Source organism: Dunckerocampus dactyliophorus, chromosome 7 (assembly GCF_027744805.1).
Source record: "Dunckerocampus dactyliophorus isolate RoL2022-P2 chromosome 7, RoL_Ddac_1.1, whole genome shotgun sequence".
In the NCBI taxonomy this organism is placed as follows: domain Eukaryota; kingdom Metazoa; phylum Chordata; class Actinopteri; order Syngnathiformes; family Syngnathidae; genus Dunckerocampus; species Dunckerocampus dactyliophorus.
Genome location: NC_072825.1, coordinates 25,715,866 through 25,729,053, shown reverse-complemented (window position 1 = coordinate 25,729,053; position 13,188 = coordinate 25,715,866). Strand labels below are relative to the sequence as shown.

The window sequence follows — 13,188 nt, the reverse complement described above, 5'->3', positions numbered from 1 at the left end:
TTGTGTCACCATGCGAATTATCCTCATTCTTTCAGCAGAAATTGGCAAATAGTCCACCATGTTGGCTACTTCTGTCTCCATTTCAGTTTGACTTTTATGAGCATCCTGTAAGTAGGCTCTGCTCAACGTGTCAGCCATCAGCATGTCCCTTCCTGGCATATACAGTATGTGATGTTTGTCATATTTCTGTAGTCTCAGCAGCATCCTCTGCAGTCGTTTTGGTGCATTCATTAGCGGCTTTCTTGTTATTACTTCCAGTGGGTTGTGATCTGACTGGACATTGACACGTCTGCCATATGTATATTGATGGAACTTGTCCGTTCCAAACAAAATGGCCAGGCATTCTTTCTCAATTTGGGCGTAAACTTTTTCAGTCATCGTCATTGCCCTGCTTCCATATGCCACAGGTTTGCCGTTTTGCATCAGTGCCGCTCCAAGTCCAGTTTCACTTGCATCACATTGTAGAGTTAGCTCCTCTTCTGGACTGTAGTACTTTAGAACTGGGACTTGTGTCATTTTCATTTTCAGTCTTTTTAAGGCATTTTCCTGCACATCCCTCCATTCCCATAGATTCTCCTTGTGTGTCAGTTGTCTAAGGATCTCACAGTCGTCTGAAAGGTGCTCATAAAACTTGGACAGGTAATTTACCATCCCCACCAATCTCTGTACTCCCTTGACATCTATGGGTGGTGGCATTTCTGTGATGGCACGTACCTTCTCTGGGTCCACCTTTAGTCCTTTTGATGTCAGCAGGTGTCCGATGTATGCCACTTCCTGTTTTCGGAGTCTGAATGTTTAGCTTGATGTTCCTTTCCCTGCACCTCTGCAGGAACAGTCTCAGTTTCCGGTCATGCTCTTCCCCTGCACTCTGAATTGTGCCTCCTTCTCCAGTGATCAGTATATCATCCGCTATGATGTATATACCCGGCAAGCCTTCTACTGCTTGTGTCAGCTTTCTTTGGAAAACTTCAGGTGCTGGACTGATCCCCATCGGCATCCTCAGCCAGTGGAATCTCCCAAATGGTGTAGCAAAAGTAGTGAGGTAGCTCGACTCATTCGTCAGTTTTACGTGCCAAAATCCATGTTTGACATCACAGACAGTAAACACTTTTGGAAGTGGGACTTCCAAATGACTTCTTTTCAGTGCTCTTTTAAGTGGTCTGGGGTCTATGCAGATTCTTGGCCTGCCGCTTGGCTTCTGGACAGATACCATACTGCTAATCCAGTCTGTGCTGTGTTCAACAGGCGTAATGATCCCTCGATCCACCAGGCTTAACAGTTCCTCTTCATCATCGCTACTGGTACTCTGCGTTTTGGAAGTTTTACTGCTTCCACTGATGTGTCAATTTAAATTTTATATTCTCCTTCCAAGCATCCATCTCCTCTGAGTACATCTTCAAACTCTGTATTTTCACCATTGCCCATAATTTGTCACAGTCACAGTCACTATGCTGTCTGTTGCATAAATGTTCTCATACTGTACTTTGATGAGTTTCATCGCTTCACTTGCTTTTCTTCCTAGCAGTGGAGTGCTGCACTTCCCATCCACCACCTGAAACTCCATTCTGTACAATTTCTGGTTTCTGGGGTTTCTCACTAACTTTACATTTCCCCAGTGCACGCAATTTGGATTTATTGTGCATTACTAGTACTTTCTTTATCTGTGTGCTCCATCTTCACATTCGGGTCTAACAGATGTACTGGAATGACATTACATGTTGCTCCACAATCTATTTGGAACTTCACAAGTTATTGTCAACCATCATGCCAGTATATACTGTAGTTGTTGCTTCCTATTTTGTGTTTCTTCGATCTGATGTACACCCTGTGTTCTGTGTTACCGTGGTGATTGTCATTACGTCTTCACATGAATCAGATTCATCTTCTTCCACATTGTGGACTGTTTTCCTCTTTTCTTTGTATTCCAATTTACGAAGTGGTTTTCTTTTCCGCACTTTTTACATATATTCCCAAAAGCTGGACATTTTGTTTTCTGTCGCTAATGTATTTTCCCACAAAATTTGCATTGTATTTCTTTCCCTTTTTCCTTCTTTGCAGCATGTTTGACATGCTGTACTTCCTCCATCGTGTGTCCTCCAATAGCCCTGTTATGTTCATGGGAAATTTCCATAGCTCTGCACATTTGTAAACATTTATCCAAAGTCAGGTTATCCTCTTTGAGCAGTCTTTCCCTCCAGCTGGAGCTGTGTGTGCCACACACTATTCTGTCTTTTGTCAGCGAATCGCTCAGTCCACCAAAGTTACAGGTGCTTGCTAGCATCCTTAGTTCAGTGACATATTTATCAATAGGTTCTCCTGGGCTCTGATTTCTGGCAAAAAAATCTGTATCTCTCCACAGTGTCATTTACTTTTGGAGTGCAATGATTATCAAAGATGTCCATCATTAGCTTGATAGTCCGTCTTGCTGTACTCTCACTGCTCAAAAGTGTGTTGCATAGCTCTCTGCCTTGCTCTCCAATGAGGTAATAAAACAGGTTTACCTTAGCACTTTCATCTGCTTCAGGCATTGCTAGCTCTGTGTAGAGAGTGAATTCTTCCTTCCATGTTTTCCAGGACTTGGCAAGGTTGTTGAGTCCATATTCCACTGTGTAGGCGGTTTTAATCCTTCAATTTTTTCCAGTGAAACCACACGTGTTCTCTTGACGAACTGTTAGCTCCATGCTAAACAAGCTTTCTGTTTAAACAACTTGTATCTTCACAGTCAAAGTCTGCTCACCTATGCCACCATGTGTCAGTTTGGTCTGTCTCTTGACTATACAAGCTGGACGTTCGAGCATTATCTTTGCTCACTGGGTCTTTTTATTTATCACCGTCAATCAACCTGCACACATACATCCATAGGAGTGCACTCTGAACTCTGTTCCGTCACTTTTTACACGTCCGTATCAAACACAAACAACAATTGACAGCATGACTCACTGCATCACAGACTATATCAACTTCTGTGTGGAGAACACTGTGCACTCCAAGTTGGTGCGGTGTTTTCCCAACAACAAACCCTGGGTGACCTCTGAGATTAAGGCCCTGCTGAATAAGAAGAAGAGGGTCTTCAACTCGGGGGACAAGGAGGAGCTGTGCAGAGTCCAGAGGGAACTCCGGCATAAGATCAGGAAGGGGAAGGACTGCTACAGGAGGAAACTGGAGAAGCGGCTGGAGCAGAATAATGCCAGGGAAGTCTGGAGAGGCCTGCAGACCATCACAGGCCATGGTAAAAGAGTGGGGAGAGACCAAGCCAGTGGGGACAAGATCTGGGCAGATGAACTCAATCTGTTTTTCCACAAATTTGAGTCTGCCCCCCCTCCCTCCCCTACCCACTCACCACTCTTCACCCCCACATCCCCATCCCAGCCATCCTCTACCCCCCTCTCCATAACTGATGATCAGGTGAGGAGTCAGCTGAAGAAGATCAAGGCAAGGAAGGCCCCGGGACCGGACGGCATCAGCCCTAGAATCCTCAAGGACTGTGCTGACCAGCTCTGTGGAGTTCTCAGGCACTTGTTCAATCTCAGTCTGAGCCTGGAGAAAGTCCCGGCCCTGTGGAAGACCTCCTGTGTGGTCCTGATAACAAAGACACCGCGTCCCAAGGAGCCTAACCACTTCAGGCCTGTTGCCTTGACCTCTCACCTGATGAAGACCATGGAGAGGATTATCTTGCAGCACCTGCGACCCCTGGTGGGCACTCAGCTGGACCCCCTGCAGTTTGCTTACCGGCCTGGGATCGAAGTGGACGACGCAGTGATCTACCTGCTGCACAGATCACTGCTACACCTGGAGGACAGCGGGAGCGCTGTGAGGGTCATGTTTTTTGACTTCTCCAGTGCCTTTAACACCATCGAGCCGTCACTACTCAGAGTGAAGATGGAGAGTGTGGGAGTAGACCAACACCTGACTGCATGGGTTATAGACTACCTCACCAACAGACCACAGTATGTGAGGCTCCGTCACTGTGTGTCTGACATGGTACTCTGCAGCACAGGTGCCCCTCAGGGTACGGTGCTCTCCCCTTTCCTCTTCACCCTGGGGGAAGGATGTTGGCTAAGCTGACATCCATCATGGACAACACCTCTCACCCACTACATGACACTGTGGGTTCCCTTAGCAGCTCCTTCAGCAGCAGACTGTTACACCCACGGTGTAAGTAGGAGAGGTTCCGCAGGTCCTTCATACCGACCGCTGTCAGCTCTACAACACCTGCACCACCTGAACCATGTTGTAGTCACTATGCATTCTTTACACTGTTCTCTTTACTTGCTTATCTTGCTTGCTGCTGTAACAAGTGAATTTCCCCGCTGTGGGATAAATAAAGTACAAATACAAATACAAATACAAATAACAATTCCTATTGTTACAGTTTGTGCAGGATGTTATACGCTGCACGGTTGAAGGTACAAGTGTAGGCCTACTACGTCCATCTACAGGTACTGATCACTGATCAGTCAAGGCATTAGACATTGGAATGGTTTGAATTGGATGAGGAATGTCAAACATAAAAAATTGTCCATTCATTTTCAATGTAAGGGTTGTCACAGAAAATGTGGAGTTAGGGAAAATTTGTGAATTTTTGGAACGCGTCAATAGCAAGCCATTAAATTAAAATGAGAGCACATGCTCTCTTTTCCTATTTCAAGAAAAAAAAAATCTGCCAATGGGGCAAAATTTGCCTGGCTAGAATTATTATAACTAGAATATTTTTCTTGACTAAGAATATTATGACTCCTAAAATAACAAATCAGGTCTAAATACACTGTACACTTGGGCAGCCTCACAGGCTGGCATCCGTTACATATATTTAAGTAAAATGTTGTTTTTCCAAGGCAAGAATGAAGACAAATGCTCTTATAAGCAATGTTCCCCCTAATATTTCAAGTATCTGAGCATACACAAAAACGCCCTGAGCATAACTTGGACCTCTGTGAGTGACAACTGAAAAATTCCATTCTGTCATATTTTGTATTTTACTGGTTTCAAACAGACAGCAAGGAGGATTTCACACTGTGGCGTTCTTTATTCTCAACCTCAGACAAAACAAGCCACACTCTCATACAATTAACCATCTGACTCTTGTAGAAAACCCTTTAGTGTATCATTTTCATTTTCCCTTTCTTTTCTTGTTTACCATTTATATTAATAATTACGAATACTTTAATTTCCTTAATTGACTTTCACTTTCTGTTTTAAACCAGCGACTATTTCATCCTCGAAAATTACTTGAAATTGATACCATATCTGTTTTATATGTTTACTTTTGTCTAAATTTAAAAGAAAAATTCAAATGAACTCTCTGCCAACCTTCTGGTCCCTTAAACTTCCTGTATCCCGTACGTCCAGCCATTAAAATAACGGCAATAATGCACAGTTATGCCACACATTCACTCCACACTTTTCACTGGGAAAACTCGCTTGCTACTTTGGCTTTGCAGCATGTTTTATAAAGCAGCCGTTTCTCATTCAACAATGAAAGCGTCTCCTTTTGTTCTTCTGTTTGCACAAACTCTGACAGCCAGTCCACCTTAAAAGAACCACTTTTTTTTCCTTTGGCTTGGTGAGTGGATGTTGCACTGCCCATTCGTTTCGCCATAATACAGGGTTATCAAGCAGCATTCAGCTCTCTTAACTCATGCATTCGCTATACGCTAACCTGCAAAGCAGCGGCATGTACTACGTAAGGCGCTGTTAATTAATTGATTGGCTGATACGTGCAAATAGGATCTTATCATTGGCTGGACAGTGTTCGTAATTGTGTTGTATGTTGTTCAACCTTGTTGTTCCCTGTCATTCACTGAGTTGCATTGTAAAATGGTACGGAATAAATTGTCATGTGTTTATTTCATTTACAGTACAGTTGCAAGGATTTGCTGTGCGGTGAGAATGCGAAAGCAATGCGCAATTTTGCACATGCGCAGCTTAAAGAGAACAATGAGACAGGACTAACAGGACTGTGAGAAGCAAAGCAGGGAAGATAAGGGAGAGGAGAGGGAAAAGATGCGACCGCCTTTACTCTTTGATCTGTTGCTGAAGAATAATCTTAATAATCTTAATTAAGTTTTCAGCTTGTTATTAGAAAAGGTAATTAATTTGTGGCAAAAAAAATATCTTCAATAGCAGTCTTCAGTATTTTCAGAATTGGCTAGATATGCTGTCTTAATGTAAGATTATTTTTCTTCCGTGAAAATTGCTAAACAATATATTTTTTCTTTTTAGGAAAAACAAAGTGTTGCTTAAAATGGGTCTTTTTTACTGTCTTGAAATTTTGTTTTTGCCTTGTGTGTAGGCCTGTCGCGCTAATCAATAAATCAGTTGACCGCACAATAAATAAAAACAGACTCGATAATTTCGCCGGCCTCGATATATTGACGTGTGCATGCGTGGTTGTTTTCCTTCTCTCGCTCTACCCAACAGACTGAATGATAAGAGGGTTCACGTTGCCTCATCTGTCTCAACACCTGGGCGTGTCGGTGGGGCTGCTGGCGAGTGCGCACATAGTGATGCAAGTGAGGCGTAAAGCGGCGATTACATGTGCACGTATTTTGCCTCCACATTATCCTGTAATTTGCTGTGGCAATGCGTGTCATTTATTTATGGCACATAGTTTGTGCACTGTTTGCAATCTGTTTACGCATAATTTACGCGCACGTGCTGACCATGCTCCCTCACGACTTATTTATTTCTGTGTTTACTTCTAATGCACGACAATAGCAAATGCATTGTTCCCATATGGGTTTCTTTTTTAGCCTTTTTTTGTGTTTATTACGTTGTTTAGAATAAACCACTAATTTTTTTGTTTGTATGTCATCCTCGCAGGTATCATAAGAACTTGGAGGAGGCTAAGAAAATGGGAATAAAGAAGGCAATAAGTTCAAACATTGCTATGGGCTTCACCTTCATGATGATATACCTGTCTTATGCTCTGACCTTCTGGTATGGGAGTACGCTCGTTGTGAGTAAAGAGTACACTGTTGGAACTATACTTGCAGTGAGTAGAAACACAGTCAGTTTTACTCCACTTAAACTAAATGGTCCAAATAGAAGTTTGAAGTTAACAATAATGCATGTGGTTTAAGGTTGTATTCGCTTTGCTTCTTGGAGTGTTTGCATTGGGGCAGATATCACCTCAGATCGAGTCCTTTGCCAGTGCTCGAGGAGCTGCATATACAGTGTACAGCATCATTGACAATGTAAAGAATTCTACATGCTCTCATCTCATCTCAGTTTTTCCCACATCTATTACATTGCAGCCTTATGCCACTGCCCTTTAACATAAGCATTAACATTTTACTCTACAGAAACCGAGCATTGACAGCTATTCGGAGCACGGCTTCAAGCCTGATTTCATTAGTGGAAACATAGAGTTCAAGAACATCCACTTTAACTACCCCTCAAGGCCAGAAGTCAAGGTAAGCTCCCCCCTGACACTATTTAACTTTTCAGACTTACAATATTTTACAAATAGGCTTGTGTATATATACTGTATTTAAATTTGCATAACTGTCATGCAGGTATTAAATGACATGTCCCTGAGTGTGAAGAGTGGACAGACCATTGCTTTAGTAGGAAGCAGTGGCTGTGGAAAAAGCACCACCATCCAGCTGTTGCAGAGGTTCTACGATCCTCAGGAAGGATCTGTATGTACATACTGTATTTGAAAATAGATCCAGTCACAATAGATTTGGCAGCGCAAACCAATCCATCAACAAAAAGATCATTTAAAAAGTCTTCTCAATGCTCACAAATCGCCTTGTCTCCCTCTTTGTAGATATTTATTGATGAGCATGACATCCGTTCTCTCAATGTCCGCTACCTGCGAGAGATGATTGGAGTGGTGAGTCAAGAGCCCGTCCTTTTTGCCACCACCATCGCAGAGAACATCCAAAACGGCCGTTCTGATGTGACGCAGCAGGAGATAGAGCAAGCTGCCAAGGAGGCCAACGCCTACGATTTCATCATGAACCTTCCTGATGTACGACTATGACTTCTCACTACGAACATATTTGTCTTCCACTTTCCAATGATGACTGTTGTCATGTCATTGAGCAGAAGTTTGAAACGCTGGTCGGGGATCGAGGGACTCAAATGAGTGGAGGACAAAAGCAGAGAATTGCAATTGCTCGAGCGCTAGTCCGTAACCCCAAAATCCTTTTGCTGGATGAAGCAACATCTGCTCTTGATGCTGAGAGTGAGACTATTGTACAGGCAGCACTGGACAAGGTAAAAACATACATTCAGACACATATTGGAGAACTCTTTTGAACTGAAAAAAGTTTACTTCCAGACACTTCATATCTATGTTGTTACTCGTGCTTGTGCTCATGCATGAGCAATTGTACTGTGCTGAAGTACATCCCTTCTAGCCAAGGAAGTACTGTGCTTGAGCTACTGGGATTTTTTTGTGCAGGCCAGACTGGGTCGCACCACCATAATTGTGGCCCATCGCCTCTCAACTATCATAAACGCTGATATTATCGCTGGTCTACAAAATGGAGAGGTTGTGGAGTTGGGGACTCATAGCCAGCTTATGGAAAAACAGGGTGTCTACCACAATCTAGTCACAATGCAGGTAACATTTTCACGCAACTTTTGGACGACATTGATATTTTCAGGGCAATCAACCTTGTGGTTTCCTCTCATCTCCATCTTGCAGACCTTTGAGAAAGAGGAGCAGCATTATGAGGTGCAAGATGATAAAAACCCACAATCCAAAACTTTGTCAGAGTCTTCCCCGTATAGGAGGAAGCCTACAAGAGGTTCTTCCTTTGCTGGTTCAGAGGGAAAGAAAGAAGAGAAAGAAAAGCTGGTGGATCCCAAAGACAAGACAGAGGTGAGATTGCCAAGAATGTTCAGCTTTAGATTTTACTCTAGATTTTAGTTTTTTACCAACAAAAAGGGTTGATCTTTCTTCTGCTTCCCATAGTATGAAAACGTTCTGCCTGCGTCGTTCCTGAAAGTGATGCGTTTTAGCCTTCATGAGTGGCCGTACATTTTAGTGGGTCTCATCTCTGCCAGCATCAATGGAGCAATCCAGCCTCTCCACTCTCTCATCGTTGCCAAGTTCATTGCTGTAGGTTACAACTAGTGTCAAGCAGGATTACCGTCATTTCTGGTGTATAAGAAGCATCAGTGTTTAAGCCGCACCCACAAAATGTAGTGAGATGACAAGATGACACCGTGAGTCAGACTGTTGTACTGAGTAATGACATCCTGCGATTTCCAATGCTTTGACAAGCTGGTCCTGAGTTCCCTTATAGCTTGTGATTGACACTTGACAAAGAAAGAGTGACAGTTTCCTCACTGACTGGCGAGCGGCACAGTATTTCAACAATTGGTAGTAGTTCTGAAGTGAAGGAGATGTCACGAGATTAGATCATGGTCATATATTTGCCGCACGGCTGTATGAGCCGCAGGGTTCAAGGTTTAAGAAAAAAGTAGTAGCTTATACACCGGAAATTACAGTACTTGTTTTTTGGAGGCAAAACATTTATTTTAGGAAAAAAAATCTAATCAGCGTAGTACTCCAATCTTTCAGGTGTTTGCTGAGCCTGATCAGGAGATTATCAGAAAAAAAACAGAATTTCTTTCCCTCATGTTTGCGGTGCTTGGATTTGTATCTTTTTTTGCCAAGTTTCTACAGGTAAGTAAACTCACAATAAGGTCACCTTGACACTTGCACGTATTTTGTCTCCATATTGTCCCGCATTTGTCAATGCGTGTCATTTAGATCAGTGTTTTTCAACTGGTTTGGCAGCAGGACCCACCGTCACCCTTCAATGACAAGCAGTGACCCAAATTGTGGACATTTTTAAACGGAAACCTCTTACATATCTTTATGTTAAAAAATTACATTTATTCATTAGAATTTTAAGTGTAAAATGACGGTTTGCAACATGTTTGACTGTGTTCCAAGCATTACATCCCGCCCTCTTCCTGTTCCGAGCTGTGTCTCAGATAACACACATGCACAGGAGCTAAGCACTGGCAATGTCATTTTGAGCCAGTTGCAAACAGTCCATCCATCCATTCGGACAGTCGGTGCCTTAAATCCACACTCGATGTCCTTCTACTGCCGATCAAGCTTTGCCAAGTCGCCCTTAAACCTTGTGGTGCAAGCGAATAGGACCAGCGTGAGGTGCGTTCACAGACATAGGGTCATTTTGTTATTTATTTTTTTTTGGCAAATACTCCGCGACCCACTGAAAACAACTCCACCAACCTACCAGTTGAGAATCACTGATTTAGATGGTAAGCACGAAGACTGTTTGCGTTCTGTTTACGCATAAGTGTGTAACTTATGTACACTTGACACGCAAATCGTGACATTGGCACAAAATGCCACGCTCCCACATGACTTATTTACTCCTAAGTTAAGTACTGTTTACGTCTAGGGTACGACATACTGCAGTACGCCAGATGCGCATTGTTCCCACGTAGGTATGCATTGTCACCCACCACTTCCTGCATCCGTGAGTGAGCAGTCATGGTATTATTTGGTCATGCAGGCATCACCCTTAGCTTCATTAATTATCTGTTTGCAAGGGACCTACAAGATGTTGAATTCCAGAGAACAAGCACTCATTGCAGAAAAGAAAAGGTGTTGCAGTATCTGCTTTGTTCAGCGAAGCAGACAACTTCTATTTCTTAGTAATTTCGATTTTATGCAAGTATCATGAAGATAATACATGCCAGAAATTTTGAACATTTGAGAAATTTTCTTTTGCGCACTGGCACGCAGCCCTGCACAGATTACACAGACTTCACACCTGTTTATGATGAATATACTCATTTACACGCAAAATTGTGTACAACTGCGGGGACCAAATGTGTGCAAGTGTCAAAAGCAGCTTAACACACATACTCTCTTCATCTACAAAAGAACATATTCAGTAAAACAAGGACATGATTGATTCATGGAGCCTATATGATCACTTAGGGCATACACACACAAGGCCAATCGTATAGTGCTGTAGGTGTCAAGTGGTCCCAGGCACGGTATGCTTCCCCTTTTTTGGCACGGCAGAAAGAGGTATAGGCCAGGGCCCAGCACAACTTTATGCATACACACACACATGCATGCGTGCAGCGTAGTCATTGAATGACTGTAAAGCGATTGCTCCATGCAGATTCTTACACATTCTTACACTATTCATAATAACAATAAAATACAAAGACTCAAAATAATCCAGAAGTCAAACCCACAGCATGCTCTGTCACCCTCGACTACATTTGTGTGCTTAATGACGATCGTTTAATGCGATTGCCCCTCTAACAAGTAATTAATGACAACAAACCACCTTGTACAAAATAATCAGACCAACTCCAAATAAGACACACAATGTCAGATACAGAAAAATAGATGTGATGCCAGTGGCGGCCAGGAGAGGGGGCGGTCATCACATCCAAGTCCAGCACGGTACAACTGGCCTGTGAGTATGTCCTTAGGTCAAACCTGGACTGATCCCCAGCCAATCACATCATCTTGCAAACACCATCACCTTTCTTGGTACCAATTAAACAGGTTCACACTGTAACGCACTGCAGTGTAAACATTCAGCTTGGTGCAGTCAAAAGCATTTATGTCAATGCCCAAGTGTGTGTGTGTGTGTGTGTGTGTGCGCGTGTGTGTGTGTGTGTGTGTGTGTGTGTCACTTTACACAGGGTTTCTGTTTTGGTAAATCTGGAGAGATCTTGACCATGAAACTGAGACTTGCATCCTTCAAGGCCTTGATGAGGCAGGTAAATGGAACAACAAATTCTCAGGAGACAAAGTGCGATGTCTGAAATTGAACAATTCTGTCAGTACACTTCAGTAACACACTGTCCCAAGTGTGCACATTTTGGTTTGGGTTGGTGTAGTTTATTTGAACATGAAGGTTACAATGGAATACATCTCATGAATCATTTTTTCACAGTTCCACATGTCCAAAAGGAGTAGGAAGAAGCAAAGCTTATTTAATCCTACCCCCCATCCATTCTACATCTAGTACAGTACATGTTGTTCACTTCCTGCATTCCTTGTCATGTTTTCTGTGATAGTCAGAATAATACATAATAGATAACGGTAAGACCCCCCCCCCCAAAAAAAAAAAAAAATTATATACAGTCAAACCTGTCTTAGCGGCCACCTTTATAGAACGGCCACCTGCCTATAGCAGCCACTGAAAAATCCCCCGCAGCAAATTTACATGTTATAGACCCTGTGTATAGCAGTCACCTGTCCAACGCGGCCAGCGGCCACCCATTTTGTCTCCCTTGGTCAATATCTGACTGCACCTAGCGGCCAAATTACCAACTTAAGTAGAAGCTTCATGCACGAAAAAGTTTCGTTTTTCAATCAATGAAGCCGTCGTGTGTAGACTTTAATTACTGAGTCCTAGCTCAGTCACAATCATTCACAAGATCCACACAAACTGTCAGTTGTTCCACATAAAAAGCCGTCTTCTTTTGAGCGTGCTATTTCCTGGTCAAACATGTAACTTTAAGAGCATTTGCACCAAAACATTACCGCAAATTAGGCTGGGAACAGGACGTGCTCCCAGTGACGCTACAATAAAAAAAAAACATACGCAAGCATGCATGCGGCAGCGGGAGCAAAACTGAGTTCGGTTGTACTTAATTGAAGTATTTTAGAATGTACTCACGTTATTTTTCATCAGTCCTCATCCACAAATCCATCAAAGTCCTCATCTTTTGTATTCGACATGAAAAAGCCGTCTTCTTTTCTGTTCGCGACTAGTCTGTTAACTTGTCAGTGTTATTCAGCTCCGAAGCAAAGAAGGAAACTTCTCCTGTTGCTTCTGCCAACTTTATTTATTGAATGCGGCCACCAGACTGCAGCTCAGAACACACACACATCTCTCAGCATCGTCTCTCCTTCCTGCTTGCCCACAAGGCAAAGGTTAAACAAGCCCCACTACATAGCTGTCCAGCCAATGCCTGTAACAAGTGACACCGTTTATTTCCTGGTGTGCACTGGTCAACACTGTAATGCTGCTTGTTGTGGGGAAGGAGAGACGGAGAGACGTCGCCGATGCACTTTAATGGCTTTATTAACAGCGGAGAACACTGCAGGACTTTACATCCACGCCAACATAAACACACTTCCCAACTCTCTCGAAACTCACAGCTAGCACTGAGCCTATCTCTCCTGCTCGGGACGCCCACCGTCACTTCCCGTCA

The 13,188-nt window shown here is 43.1% G+C and overlaps 1 protein-coding gene across 1 annotated transcript in view; it reads left to right on the top strand.

Moving 5' to 3' along the window:
- Positions 1-13,188, top strand: part of LOC129184684 (ATP-dependent translocase ABCB1-like) — a 134,947-nt gene that overhangs the window by 109,543 nt on the left and 12,216 nt on the right. The window contains exons 6-16 of the mRNA XM_054780850.1: positions 6,823-6,994; positions 7,083-7,196; positions 7,305-7,415; positions 7,518-7,643; positions 7,775-7,978; positions 8,056-8,226; positions 8,414-8,575; positions 8,660-8,836; positions 8,930-9,076; positions 9,542-9,646; positions 11,668-11,745. Of these exons, the coding sequence (XP_054636825.1) occupies positions 6,823-6,994; positions 7,083-7,196; positions 7,305-7,415; positions 7,518-7,643; positions 7,775-7,978; positions 8,056-8,226; positions 8,414-8,575; positions 8,660-8,836; positions 8,930-9,076; positions 9,542-9,646; positions 11,668-11,745 (1,567 nt within the window). The remainder of the gene's footprint in view (positions 1-6,822; positions 6,995-7,082; positions 7,197-7,304; positions 7,416-7,517; positions 7,644-7,774; positions 7,979-8,055; positions 8,227-8,413; positions 8,576-8,659; positions 8,837-8,929; positions 9,077-9,541; positions 9,647-11,667; positions 11,746-13,188) is intronic.